This window comes from Helianthus annuus, chromosome 11 (genome assembly GCF_002127325.2).
Source record: "Helianthus annuus cultivar XRQ/B chromosome 11, HanXRQr2.0-SUNRISE, whole genome shotgun sequence".
Lineage (NCBI taxonomy): Eukaryota > Viridiplantae > Streptophyta > Magnoliopsida > Asterales > Asteraceae > Helianthus > Helianthus annuus.
Genome location: NC_035443.2, coordinates 4,116,243 through 4,131,186, shown reverse-complemented (window position 1 = coordinate 4,131,186; position 14,944 = coordinate 4,116,243). Strand labels below are relative to the sequence as shown.

The 14,944-nt window shown below is 36.7% G+C and overlaps 2 protein-coding genes across 2 annotated transcripts; both read right to left on the bottom strand.

Annotated features, from left to right (window-relative positions):
* Positions 1 to 7,771: 7,771 nt before the first annotated feature.
* LOC110887571 lies at positions 7,772 to 8,937 on the bottom strand. The gene is made up of 3 exons (XM_022135150.1): positions 8,527 to 8,937; positions 8,113 to 8,443; positions 7,772 to 8,001 (listed from the first exon to the last, which is right to left on the bottom strand). Exons 1-3 carry the CDS (start codon positions 8,935 to 8,937, stop codon positions 7,772 to 7,774), a joined length of 972 nt encoding a protein of 323 aa, XP_021990842.1.
* A 672-nt stretch (positions 8,938 to 9,609) lies between these two features.
* Positions 9,610 to 14,180, bottom strand: LOC110887572 (vegetative cell wall protein gp1-like). Its single transcript, XM_022135151.1, has 2 exons — positions 13,853 to 14,180; positions 9,610 to 10,421 (listed from the first exon to the last, which is right to left on the bottom strand). Exons 1-2 carry the CDS (start codon positions 14,178 to 14,180, stop codon positions 9,610 to 9,612), a joined length of 1,140 nt encoding a protein of 379 aa, XP_021990843.1.
* Between the last annotated feature and the right edge of the window lie 764 nt (positions 14,181 to 14,944).

Genomic DNA, 14,944 nt, shown 5'->3' with positions numbered 1-14,944 from the left:
AATTCGGTACTACTACCCGGTAGCATTTGCTCATCCCTGATCACGGGTACTGTACGAACAACAACGGTATCATGTAACTTTTTTTGTTGAATTTCTTCAACTTTTAATGATTTCTTTTTTTAATTTCAGTGGTAGGGATGAGCTCGGTGGGAACCAATACCGAATCGGTACTGGTACTGAAAATAAAAGTTACGGTATCGGTATATGAAAGTAAAAACCGGTAGCAAACCGGTACCAGGAACGCCAAAAGGCGTACCAAATTGGTACTTAAGATTTTTCGATTCGGGAAATTCGGTACCGGTAGCCAGTACTATTTGCTCATCTCTGACCACAGGTTTCATACGAACAACATCGTTACCATACAACTTTTTTGGTTGATTTTCATTTGGTTATCTTTTAGTGTTTTTTCCTATATTTTCTTTTATTCTTGTCAGCGGTTCCGTGCGCAATGCGCTTGTAATGATTTTGAAACACATGTAAACATAGATTAAACAACAAAAGACGTTCGCCGCAACGCGTCGATAGTAAAAAAACTAGTTTTCTTTAATTAAAAAATGTATTCAGATCGACCGTAATGTTCCGCCGCGAAGAACTGTGTGTATACAGCTGCTTGACACACGTGCTAGTTCCCTGTCCAGAGAAGTCCGACGACTCCGGTCACCGGATTCACTGTCCGGCCAGCGGCTTCGAATAACAGGGATTGAAAAACAGTTGCAGATCATCAACAAGTTTTTGTAGTCGTTATGTTCATAACAGTTAATAATTAACGCATCGATTACAAACCCTAGCATCTAGTTCTAGTCATAAATTGATGAGAATATGAAATCACACACTGATACACGCACAAACATTAGATTCAACTAAATCTAAATCTCTGGTGGTTTACATCAACGTTGATTTAATCGTTTTCCGGTGGTTTTGATATTTATATATGTTAACTGAAAATTATCATTATCTGGATGGCTAGTCCAAGAATCTTGGTTTAAAATTGCAATCTTCTTGTTTTATTGTTTGACATCTAGAAACCAAAAAAACGGGTGATTGAGGTTGAAGATGATGGTGGTAGTGTGTGGGTCCCACGTAGATGGTGAGAAGGGGCTGATTGGGTGAGGGTGGAGTGGGGACCACACATAATTATTTTATATATTTTTTAATATTTTAATTATTGTTTATTAATTTTAAGGGTAATTTAGTAATTTCATACCAACTTAACTGAGGAAACTAACAGACATCCACTCTGTGGACTATCCGAATAACAACCGAGCAAATCATAGGGACCAAACATGTTATTTTAAAAAGATGGGGACTAAAGGTGAAAAAATGGTAAACCACAGGGACCATCCAGGCAATTAACTCTTATATTTACTCATTTCTAGCATAAATTATTTAGCTTAAATATTATATATGGAGTATACTATTTTTTATATGTAAAAATAAAAATAATTAAAAATAAAATAAGTAAAAATTAAATTCAAGCTAAAATTGTGTTATACAAAAATATGAAGTTAAAAGAAAAACATATATAAAAACTTAGACTTAAAGAAATAAGTGTAAAATAATCATTCATTAGATTATTTGTAATAAATTGTGAATATTAGATATTTTAATTACTTTACAAGGCATATATGATATTTTTAAGAGTGAATTACAAGTTTTGTACTTTATATATATAGCAAATTTCAGGTGGTGTCCTTTGCCTTTAAAATTGATGAGTTTTGCACTTAATGTTTTAAAATACTACAAGTTATGCCCTTTAGCCCTAACCCAGATTATTTTTTAGTTAAATGTGACCATGTACATGTCACATGTAAATCTGTCATTTCTTCCACCCTTCACATTTTTCCCAAATTTATACCCAACCAAACCCTAGTTCATCAATTTATCCCCAAATCGATTCCCCCAATCCAAATCAAATCTCAAAATTGGGCTATCTCATTCAAATTCAACATTGTGGTGTGTCGTTGTGGGCAATCTTGGTCGAGCTTCTGCCTAATCCCTATGCAAGGAGCGTTCTAAACCAGAGGCATATTTACAATGTCATTAGAAGATGTTGCAAACTAGAACCTGTGCCATAAGAGACTTAGGGGTTGTTTATTTTTTGTAAAAAGCACTTCAGAACCTCTTATGTCTGCCCCACGCAGACCACGCACAGACGTTTGAGTCTGCAACTTGTTTGTTTTTTTTGAAGTGATTTCATTAAAAAACTTCTTCCAAACCTCTTCCTCAAACAGACCTGGCCTCACATCTTCCCACCTCTTCTAAACTCTTCTGCTCTTTCAAAACCCTAGTATCCTCTTCTCCACACAGCGACGCTCCATTGTATCTCCACAGCCGTCACCTCCGTCGAGCTCTCCACAGCAGCGACACTCCACCGTTTCTTCCCCACCTCCGTCGAGATCTCCACACTACCGACACCTCCTCCAGCAACACTCAGCAGTGCCGACACCTCCTCCAGCATCGAGATCTCCACAACATCGAGATCTCCACAAGGCCGACACCTCCTCCAGCGATTCTCCACATGTAACTTTAAAATTTTAACCTGCTCCATTTTTTTCTTTCGTTCAACCCTGCGATCCCCTTTCTTCAACCTCTTAGGGTTTTTCTGTTACGAATTACTATATTGAGTTACAAGATTACAACTTTCAACTATTTACAGGTATTATTTGTTTGGCGTTTTAAGCTAAGATAATCAAATTTGATTGTTTTGATCATAGGATATATGAATTACACTGATTGTGTTTGACCTGTTAATGAATTTACACTGATTCACAAGCTGTAGGTGCTGTTTGTTATAATCGATTAACAAGCTGTAGGATATATGAATTACACTAATTTTGTTTAACCTGGTACAGGTTTTCGTGTTACCTGTAATCAATTAAACAAGTTGTAGGTGTTGTTTGTTATAATAAGGGGCTGTTTGGTAGCCTCTGAATGGTCATTAAGAAGCTATCTCTTAATAGAACCATTAAAAATTTTACCAATGAGAAGGTAGAAGAATGTGACATGTGATGATTTACCATTCAGAGGTTACCTCTTAACCATTCAGACTTGTGGTTACCTCTTATTCATTCAGAGGTTTTAAGCCATTAAGAGGTAGCATCTGAATGGTCATTAAGAGACTACCAAACAGCCCCTAAGTCACGTATGAACAATAATAGATGATAATCGATTAAACGAGCTTTAGGTTCGTAACCAACCAGCTGAAAAACTCTAGTTAAGCCTAGCTTAAACGAGCTTTAGCTGCTGTTTGTTTGAAAGTCGTATGTGGTTAAAATTTGATGTTTGTTTGAAACTTGTATGTGGTTAAAACTTGATGTTTGATATATACAATTGACATGATTCACGCCTAGTATGTTAATAGCTTGTTTGTTGATTAGTAGAAATGGGAAAGAAACAACAATGGTCAAATGAGCATCTAAAATGCTTATTAGAGACGTGCATTGAAGAGATAAACACGGTGGGTAGAAAAGGATTGAGTTTGCATAAAGACTCGTGGAATAATTTAGGAAAAGTTCTTAAGGAAAAATTTGGATTGGATTTGACTCAAAAACAATGAAGAATGCATATGATAATCTTAAAGCCAAATACGTAGGTTAGGTGTATTTGGAAAACAAAACCGGCAACATATACAGCGCTCAAACAAATACTTTTACCTTAATGAACGAGGGATGGGAAGAATTTAAGAAGGTAAGTTCATTTATATAATTTTTAAACAAAACCGGCAATATATACAACGCCCAACATGATTTTTACGTTCGCCGTGGCCGGTTGGGAAGGTGTAGCACATGATGCAAGAATATTATCAGAGGCATTATCAGATCCAGATGCACCATTCCCGTTTCCACTACAAGGTATGTTTATGTTTTGTTTAATATTTATAACGTGGTTTACTTTTCTAATTAATTGTATATCTTTACAGACAAGTATTATCTTTGTGATGTCGCGTATGCACACATATGGGGATTTATGGCTCCATATCATAATGTGAGGTATTGGCTAGGGGATTTTCGCCGAAGACGTGCATTGACTAATAAAGAGAAATTTAACCATGCTCATGCAAGACTTCGGAACGTAATTGAGCGTGCTTTTAGTGTCTTGAAAGCAAGATTCTCTATTTATAAGAGGATGACACCATTCCCATTGGTTACACAAAGGAACATTACAATTGCATGTTTCGCGCTACATAATTTTATAAGGAAAGATGGTTTGAACGATGAGTTGTTTACGGAATACGATCAACCCAATGTGTCGTTGCATAATAGTCAAGTGCACATTGATGCTAATGAAGACGAAGTTGAAGCACATGGTACTGCATCAGATCGGGAATATATGACTCAGTTACGGGATGAGATTGTTGAGCAGTTAATGCAAATCATGGAATAAATGATTTAAAAAATGTTACTGTATTTTTTGTATTTTTTATGAATATTATTTCAGTATTGTATAACTATTATTTATATTTGAATGTTAAAAAACTCTTTTAAGTTAAATAAAATCAGTTTATTTATATTTCAGTTTATTTCAGCAGCTTGCATAAGTTAAAAAACAAACAGTCTTCTTCTTGTAGACTGCAGAGGTTTGGTCCACCTTTTCAGCTGCAGATGTCTGCAGATGTGGTCCGCAGACTGCAGATGTTTTACCTCTGAAAAAACAAACAACACCTTAAAGTAACCAACGCCATTTTTATGAAGACCTTATGGAGGCTGTGATTGAATCGGAATGATAAGGTGTTTAATAGGACAAGAAGTTTGTCAACATGATTGTGGAGGATGTCAAGGTTGGAACCTACTGGTGGATGAATAAGAGATGGCGTATGGGTGGGCTTAGCTTAGAGAACTGGACGCTTTCGAGAATCTAGACTTTGGAAAATTAGTTTGCTTTGTATAATTGTCTGTTCTTTTAGTTTGCTTTGTATAAGTGTATGTTCTTTTTGGCTCTGTATGATGCTGCTGTTTTGTTCGTTCCTTGCTATCAGCAGGTGGTTGTTTTGTTTAATGACTTGGTGGTGATACAGATTTTTTTATTCATATATAAATATATATACCCTTTTTATTTTGTTAATTCTTTTTTTGTTAAAGTAATTTTTTAATAAAATGGTGGGTGTTTAAATTATTTACATAATTACATAATCAGGTTTAACAGAAAATTATAACTAGGTTAGGGCTAAAGGATAAACCGTGTAGCATTTAGAAACATTAAGTACAAAAATCGTCAAGTTTAAAGACAAATGACAACGCCTGCAATTTAGTGTAAACATAAAGGACAAAACTTGTAATATACTCTATTTTTAATTTTGGTTGGATATAAATGAAAATTTTAAAGTTTGTAAGGGTATATATGAAATTAATCTAAATACAAAGTATATTACATAAAAGAGTTAATTACACAAATGGGTCCTGTGGTTTATACATAATTTCGCCTTTAGGTACTAACTTCTTTTTTTAACAGGTTTAGGTTCTATGGTTTCAATTTTGTAACACCTTTGGGTACTAACACCAAAATTAGTTAACTAATGACTAAAATACCCTTGCATTTTTTTAAGTTTATCAATGTAACACATTTGGGTACTAACACCTAATTTTATTTAAGTTTAAATCAATTTTACAAAATCTATTTATTTTTTTTTATTTTCATTATTTTATTATTTTATTATATCTCTTAATTAACATAAACTCTATTTATTTTTTTTATTTTCATATTTTTATTAAATTTCTTATTTAACATAAAATCTACTTGTTACACCAGTATTTTTTTAAATAGATTTTTTAAATAAAATCTACTAGCTATATAGTTTTATGTAAATTAAATTTTCGTTTTCAATTTTGGATTGAAATGATTGATAATAATAAATATCTTTCATGTAAAAAATTTAAGCCTTTTTTTAACTCGTTTTTTTGTTCATTTACATTTTACTATTTTAGAAAGATATTTAATTTACATAAACCTATATAGCTAGGTATTTTAGATAAAACTATATAGCTAGGTATTTTAGATAAAACTAAAAAAATTTAAGCCTTTTTTTAACTCGTTTTTTTTTTGTAAAATAGATATTTAATTTACATAAAACTATATAGCTAGTAGATTTTACTGGTGCAACTAGTAGATTTTATGTAAATTAAATATCTTTCTAAAATAGTAAAATGTAAATGAACAAAAAAACGAGTTAAAAAAAGGCTTAAATTTTTTTACATGAAAGATATTTATTATTATTATTATTATTATTATTATTATTATTATTATTATTATTATTATCAATCATATATATCCAAAATTCAAAACGAGTAAGGTTTACATTATTTAAAACTAGTAAGAAATTTAATTTACATAAAACTATATAAGTAGATTTTATTTAAAAAAATTATTTAAAAAAATACTGGTGTAACAAGTAGATTTTACGTTAAATAAGAAATTTAATAAAAATATGAAAATAAAAAAAATAAATAGACTTTATGTTAATTAAGAGATATAACAAAAATATGAAAATAAAAAAATAAGTAGATTTTATAAAATTGATTTAAACTTAAATAAAATTAGGTGTTAGTACCCAAATGTGTTACATTGATAAATTTAAAAAAATACAAGGGTATTTTAGTCATTAATTAACTAATTTTGGTGTTAGTACCCAAAGGTGTTACAAAATTGAAACCATAGAACCTAAATATGTTAAAATAAAAAGTTAGTACCCAAAGGCGAAATTAGGTATAAACCACAAGACCCATTTGTGTAATTAACTCTACATAAAATTGTTCAACACACTTATTCTGCATTTTTGGGTGTGTGTGTAATCCCATTATGATGATGATTGACATGGCTAAACTACAAGAATTTAGACATAGAAATCAGTGAAGGGTTTCTAGTTCACTCATAACTAATGTTGTAAAACAAGGTTTAGAAGGCCGGGTATTTCCTGAGTAATCGCTACAAGGTAGGTTGCCGAGACGATTTTCTTCAACTCCGCCTAATCACTCGAAATCGATCAAACGCCGTCAACCTTGGCCATAATCAAATCTAGTTGGTTAACCCGAGCCGGGTTTGACTTAAAAAAAAAAGATAATTCTTATGTCTATTATATTAAAGAATAAATATAATTTTTCAAGTAATGAATGTTAAAGAACATGTATTTTTTATTCTATATTGATACTCACGTGTATTGTTATAAATATTAGTAAAGTTATGATATTTTACATATATGTAATTTCCTGAAAACCAGCTTCTTTATAATTTAACATATCCGAGTAGTCTCCGCCTATGCCAAGTACTCGCAATCCACAGTCAACCGACTAGGGAGCGCCTAGCGACTTCCGCAACCATGCTCATAATCTTATTAAAGATTAATCATAACACTCAGAATAAGAAATGGAGGATTCGCGAACTTATTGCCATGTGTGTTCAAAAAGAACGTAAAAAAAACTTGATTACTACTACCATCGACTTAAAAAAAGAGATAAGAGGCAAAAGTCGTTGTTTCCCTAAAAGATCCCTATGCCTAGAGGGAGTATTAGCAAATTCCAAAGAGATTGCCCGAAGGCAAGTCTTCGGGAAAAACTTCAGGGAATTCCTTCACAACAGGGATCTCCTCAAGTTTCGGCTTCTTGGCCTTCTTGTCAACTATGTGCGCTAAGAATGCTATACATCCTTTCCGTAGGCACTTCTGAGCTTTCATACAAGTGATAACTCGTAGTGGCGTTTCATTCTTCTCGCCGTGCACAAGAAGCATTTCATTATTAGGTAGTGGAATACGAATGGACTTGTCACGGCACACGACTTCAGCTTAGTTATTAGATAACCAATCCATACCAACTACGATATCGAAACTGCCCAATTGAACGGGTAATAGGTCGATGTTGAACTTTCGTTCGCCAAGCTCTAAAGAGCATCCTCTAATAATCTCACCAAATTCGATTACTTTTCCATTCGCTAGTTCGATAGCGAAAGGAGCCTCTAATTTATTTGAATTTAGTCTAAGCATATCTTTAAACTCTAACGATATAAAACTATAGTCTGCGCCAGTATCAAATAAAATAGTTGCAAAGTGATCGTTGATAGGAAAGGTACCCGTGATCACATTAGGATCTTAGCGCGCTTCTCGGACTCCTATCACGAAGGCTCGACCATGGCCTTGAACTTCTTTTGGGCAATCTTTCTTGAAATGCCCCAAATCTCCACATCCATAACAACCTTTGTTCTTTCCCTTTTCGTTTCCATTTCCGCTACCGCCCTCTTTCTTATCTCCATTCTTATTTCTTTTATTGTTTCCCCAGCAATCTTCAGAGCGGTGTCCCAACTTGGTTCGGCATCCACCATAGTGATGGTATCCACACTTGTTGCATTTTGGTGTGTTTCCAGCATATCCCTTCGGTCCAGTTTCAGTAGTAGCTACAAATGCTTTCCCCTTTTTCACTGCGGGGTTTTCTTTCTTCTTGTTGTTTAACCCTGATCCTTTCTTGAAATGTGAAAATTTTCGCTTGATGTCTTTCGAAGAAGACTCCACATGTGTCTCCTTTGTTTTCTCTTATTCATCCTTACCGCCTCTTCGGTAAGACTCACAGCAAGCGTCACAGCAAGCATCATGGTAGCCGGATGCGATGACGTGACCATACTCCTGATCGCAAGGGCTAAACCCCAGATATATCGTTCAACTCTTTTGAACTCGGGGGTCACCATGTATGGGACAACCCGTGAGAGATCATGGAAGCGTTGAGTATAGCCATAGATGTCAACACCAACCATTGTCAAATTCCAAAATTTTGTCTCTAATCTCAGTAGTTCTGCCCTTGAACACTTTGCTTGCATCATCTCTTTCAATCTTTCCCATGAAATAGCATAAGCAACTGCATCTCCTGATGTCTGTACTTGAAGATTCCACCATGAAAGAGCTTCGTTAACGAACAATCCCGAAACATAAATAACTGTCTGATTGGGTGAACAGTTACTCATACGGATCACAGAGTCCGTCTTTTCAGTCCAACGTCCGTCTTTTCACCGTCTTAGACCATCATTTTGATTTGCACATGTTGCCTCGTGTTGTGCAATCGCATCAACAATGCGTTGGTTTAATAAAGCATCAAGCTCAGCTTGGGTCGCGGGTAAAGGATTTTGAAGGTTACTTATGTTCCTCCTTGGCGCCATAATCTTCATATGAAAAATCATGTAGAAGAAATTAGACAAATATTTAAAATAAATATTGTCGTTCATGGGCTCAAATCGAATGAAATACATCACAATACATACATACATACATAAAAATAGGATAAATCGATCACATCTCGCGCAAAACATCCATACCGAAATCGTCACCATATAAACAAATCCAACAATAACAAAGCATAAAAAGAAGAGATGCCACATCCATATATATTTACTTGTCAACTTGATACAAAATATTTAGGAGTTACATTACTCCAAAATCCATGTCATAGACAATACAAAAACAAAATAGATTCTTCTTCACATAGTTCTTCGTCGTCTTCAAGTTGATTTATATATATATATATATATATATATATATATATCTTCAAAAACATCTTCCAAAAGTCTTCTAACCTGCAACGGGTACCTACCTCATAATGCGACTACATACCATGTCTAGAGTGGAGGTGGGGGTGGAGGTCAAGACGCACCAATGACCCCTCGAAAGAAAGCCATCTCCTCTTTTATGGCGCTAACGCGCCTCTCAATAGACAGAGGTGTGGCATGGTGTGGTGGAAATGACGGTACTAGTGGAGATGGTGGTGGTGGTGACATCGCTAATGGTGGTGGTGACATCGGTAATGGTGGTGGAGGAGGAGGAGGGGATGATGTAGGTAATGGTGGCAATGTGGATGATGATGGAGCGGCACTCGTAGGTGCTCGGGAAACAGGCAGCTGAGCATTAAGCTCACGGAGACGACTGAAAACAATGCCGAGCTGGATCTCGACTGATGTGAGTCTAAACTCAGTAGTGGATGGAGGCAAATGACTCGGATGGTACGGATCAAACGGGCGCATGCCCGGTGGTGGCTGTGTATGAAAATCTGAAAAGTACGGAGATGGATAAGTAATGGTACTATGCATAGATGTAGTGACATGATATGGATCTCCAACCATAGGAAATGAGGTCTGCGAAGAATACCCCGCCACAGGGTAACTAGGAGCAGTGTGAGATTGCCCAGCAGCATACGGGTCATAGTGAGAACTGACAGTCGATGTAACAGAGGTAGCAAAAGATCCGACAAATGGATGTGGCGGTAGATGCTCATCAGGCATAGATGTACCACCCAGTGAGTAATGAGATGGTCCAACAACAGGAGCAATGATCGGATGGAAATCTGGAAGTGTAGTAGGTAGAATGGGATCGACATGGAAAGGCAACGCCTCCGAAGGTGGAGGTAACACTGTATTAGGCGAGTGAACCGGAGATGGTGTCAGAGGTGAAGCAGGAGCTGAGGATGAGATCTCAATAGTAGTGGCCTCGGTGTAACACCTCGAAATTTTGTGTCCAATGATGTGTTAACACGTGTCATTTGATTACACGTGGCATCTATAATAAATAAAGGACTAATTTTGACAAACCTTGAAAGTATATATAAATTCGAGGGTTATAAATGTCAACAAGGGTAAATATACTGTATAGTATCCCTAAATAATGCTTAAACCTTCAAACGAATAAATTATAGATCGTACAAAAATAAAACGCGGAAGAAAGTGAGAGATTACAAACTACAGGGGTTAACTGTGTCAACATGTTTAATAATACCTCTGAGTGACCCTTTAACGTTCCAAAGACTTTGTAACGGTATTATACCCTCACTAAAATAATATATATGAATTTCGCGAAGTTTCGATATGAAACGAGAAAGTTACGATCGAATTCGTAGAAGAAGGGTTAAAAGCGTCAACAGCGAAAGTTAAGGCTTTCCAATATAATTAATAAATAAACCGGGGACTTAATAATGCGGGTAATTAACACGAGGCCCCTATCGGTAAATAACCGAGGGCCAAACCGCAAAGTTACCCCTTCAAAACCGAAAGGTCAGGCGAATCATTACGAAAGATTTCGTTATTAATGGCCAGATTCTGTAATAATTACAAAAAGATTTAAAAATTCAGAAAATATAACCTTAGGCGACCCGCGTAAGGTTTCAACATAAGTTGAGGCGGGCCGCGAGCCTCCTCTATTTCGCGTCTGATTTTTGAACTTTAGGCGACCCGCGTTAAAATGGCATGGAACTCCCATGCGGGCCGCGTAAAGTGCCCAGATGCAGAAAAATTGTGTTTTCTTGACTTTTGGAGCTTGTGAACGATCATGCACATAATTATGGGGCATGGGCACCCTATGCTCAACCCATAACACTTAGGGGACACCTACCATCACCCCTGGTCTGATAGTAGTGCTTGCAATGATCAATAAGGCTTGGCATTGGCTATAAATAGCATGCCTTAAGCATAACAATTCACACAACTCAAAAACACTTATATCTGATCATTCAAGAGCTCCCTAGCATTCTTTTCTGTTCTCTCATCAAGAGTTAGCTTCTGTAAGTCATTCATAACCATTTTGGTTTCACATTTCCATAGTTATAGCTCAAAAACGCAACCGTCGTAACTAACGGTTGTCATTGCAATATCTTGCAAATGGTTCAGTCTTATGACGAATCAAAAGTAGTTTTGAGTTGGTATTTATGTGGGTATTAAACCTCTAAAAGGGTTCCCCCTGATCACCACTCTAACTATGTCAAATATCGAGTCAAACGTGCGGTTAAAAAGTCAACAGAAAGCTATTTTGGCGATTTATGCATAATCTGTAAGATATATGTTATGGAACCTGTTTTGATAATCATAAAACATGATAATAAGTATATAAACATGTTTGCGCTCGTTTGAATCGATCATTTGCTATATAGAACCGGTTCGGAGCCGAAAGTCGCAAAAGTTTGACTTTTGCTTTGACTTCAGTTCTGACCCGTTTTAGTGAGGTATAAATATACCTTAGAACTCTCTTAGGACCAGGTCACATATTGGTATAAACCTCTGTGATCAGTTCATGAGTTATCCGAGTCTTTTACGTATTTCCGTCATTCGCCTAAAAGTTGACCGTAACGGCCTTTTAAAATTAAAACGAGTATTTCGGACACGTGAACGGACCAAAACCTTGCTTATTAAATTATAAGCATGTCCTTAAATTTTCACGTCAATCCAAGGTCTAGAATGAGAGTTATGCTAAAAGGCGCACTTTTAAGAAAGTTTTGTAATTAACGGCGCAATTAGCATAACGCCCATCTAACCCAAGTTTTCGTCACCAAAACTTTTACCCACTGTGGTAAAATAATATTTTGGGAATTTTAAAGATTTTTAATAATTTTTACCTTGCTCATAACCTGCGGTTATGGCTACGGTTCGGTAAATACCGAATATACCCTTTTTGGCCAAAACGGGAGTTCTACAAGGTCTTTTGACCCGATTCCAGTTACTACTGGTTTTAAATAATAAATAAAGTATTTCAAGCTTTATAAGCTGTTCGGGAAACTCAGATTTCCTGTAGAACTCGAAAATCCCTTTTAAAGTCTTTAAAATGACCGAAAAGCCCCTACGGGGCATAATATAAACTTAAACTCGTTACGGGCATTACGGAAGGTATCCTACTGATACCAAAATACTTTTAAGACATATTGACTTAGGAAATAAGCGTACGACTCTTATGGTAAACCGTTTCGCCTAATTGCGCACACGGTACGGCTCATGGAACTAGTTTTCGTGCAATAGCCGATATGGGTCAAATTATATTATTTGAACCCCAAAATCCAGAGTATGAACTATAAACCCATATAAAACGAGTCTCTGAACTTGTTGGGTCCAAATCATACTCCATTCTCGGTTTTCGCCTTTTCGTGCGAATTAACCATATCTATATATCGGAATCAACCGGTTTAAGCTACGGCTAATATAAGGACCGTTAGGATTCTAAGAGGTTAATTAAAACCTTCGTTCCAGATTAGGAGCCCCAGTAAAAGCTATCGGTGACTTGATCTAAATTAAGGATTAATACTTGCAAAGGTAAATACTTTTGACTTATTTCCCCTATATGGGCTTGGGTTACGGTATACTAATACCGCTTGATTGAGCATTATATACTTCCATCGCTTAGGTGGTTAATTGACTAAATATGATTGGCTCATTTAAACAGTTTTGTTGCTTATAAGCCTTTGGGGGGTTTAATGACCGTTGTCCCGGATATCCTCGGCATCATTTTACGAAATGGCCACGACCATCGACATCCCGGTGTAGGCGTACACCCGGTATAAAGTGTCGACATTAAAACTAAAAGACGTAACCGTTGGTTTCTGTACTACGGTTTTACGCAAACGTGGTGTGTCTATAAATCTTTAACCCGGCACGACCCGGGCTACTGAACGCATAAAAGAACATGTAAAACGTTCACAAGATCATTATGAATTTTCCCAAGTTATAAAAGAGTTTGTGCCTTGTGCATTCAAATCAATTTTAATAAACATTTTCAAATGTGTCAGTTGAATGTATTTACCAGTGTAAACTGACGTATTTTCCCCAAAAAGATTAAGTGCAGGTACCTAAACGTAATTGGCTGGTATTAGCTCCCTAGCGTCGGGATAAGCCTCGCAAGCTTGATTGCAGTATCTAATGGAACAATACTTTATCTGTATTTACGATCCACTGTGGATATTCAACTTCTGTAATACATTCTGATATCACAAGCAGAGGTTGAAATTATATATAATTATCTTATGCTTCCGCTGTGCATTATATAATTGTGTGGTTTGACTATATTGTTGCCAACATCGTCACGGTAATCCCCCACCGGGCCCACCGGTGAGACACGTGGAAATCGGGGTGTGACACTCGGGATGAGCAACCTCCAGTATAGCAATAGCGAAATCAACACCAATGCCGAGATCATCATCTATGTGCTCGACCTGAACGACTGGAATGACGATGTCCTCATCATCATCATCAAGGATGTGATCAACAACAGGAGGAACGACATCACCGTCCTCCGGACCTACAACAGCGAGCGGTATAGGAATAAACGCTACAACGTGCTCACCCACGGGTTGGCCGTATATGATCATGTCGTGGAAGTGAGGGATAGCAAGAACGTCATCCACAGGTGGGATATCGACTGGATCGGGATCTGGGAGGGCGAATGGCTGGAAATCAACGTCCATCCATTCGTCGTCGGAAACCTCATCATCAGAAATGAGTATGACGGGTGGAACAGGATCGTCAAGTGGTATGTAGTCGGCGTCTGAGGCGTGACCCGCTGAACCTGGTATCAGAGCATCAATTGTAGTGAACTAAGATTCTTTTTGAGTCTGGTCTACAATTTCAAAACGATGTCTTTAACAACAAGTGTTTTTACAAAGAGTCCACTAATACAAAACGATAAATTCGAAACGATAATGCAAGGATACTATGTGATAGTATTAAACGATAATTCGAAACGATGATACAAGGATACCAAATAACCTAGTCTATGGGGTTTAGACACGATAACAATAAGTTGAACTTGAAACGATATACGATATAAACAACGATGAAAACAAAAGTACAATTGCCCAAAAATCTATTATTTATAAGTTGTTCACATGTGTACGTTGTACGGATTATTTTTCCAGGACCATGTCTACCAGCTCTGACACAGATTCAGCGGGTCAAGCCTCAGACGCCGACTACATACCACTTGACGATCCTGTTCCACCCGTCATACTCATTTCTGATGATGAGGTTTCCGACGACGAATGGATGGACGTTGATTTCCAGCCATTCGCCCTCCCATATCCCGATCCAGTCGATATCCCACATGTGGATGACGTTCTTGCTATCCCTCACTTCCACGACATGATCATATACGGCCACCCTGAGGGTGAGCACGTTGTAGCGTTTATTCCTATACAGCTCGCTGTAGTAGGTCCGGAGGATGGTGATGTCA

What these genes read in the sequence shown, in the direction of transcription:
- LOC110887571 (XM_022135150.1), bottom strand. Translation starts at nt 8,937, where the DNA reads ATGAGTAACTGTTCACCCAATCAGACAGTTATTTATGTTTCGGGATTG. An exon ending in TGAGTCTTACCGAAGAGGCG is followed by an intron (nt 8,444 to 8,526) that starts GTAAGGATGAAT and finishes TCACATTTCAAG; the next exon opens with AAAGGATCAGGGTTAAACAA. An exon ending in AAAAGAAGTTCAAGGCCATG is followed by an intron (nt 8,002 to 8,112) that starts GTCGAGCCTTCG and finishes ATACTGGCGCAG; the next exon opens with ACTATAGTTTTATATCGTTA.
- LOC110887572 (XM_022135151.1), bottom strand. Translation starts at nt 14,180, where the DNA reads ATGGACGTTGATTTCCAGCCATTCGCCCTCCCAGATCCCGATCCAGTC. An exon ending in GGAGGTTGCTCATCCCGAGT is followed by an intron (nt 10,422 to 13,852) that starts GTCACACCCCGA and finishes TCTCATCCTCAG; the next exon opens with CTCCTGCTTCACCTCTGACA.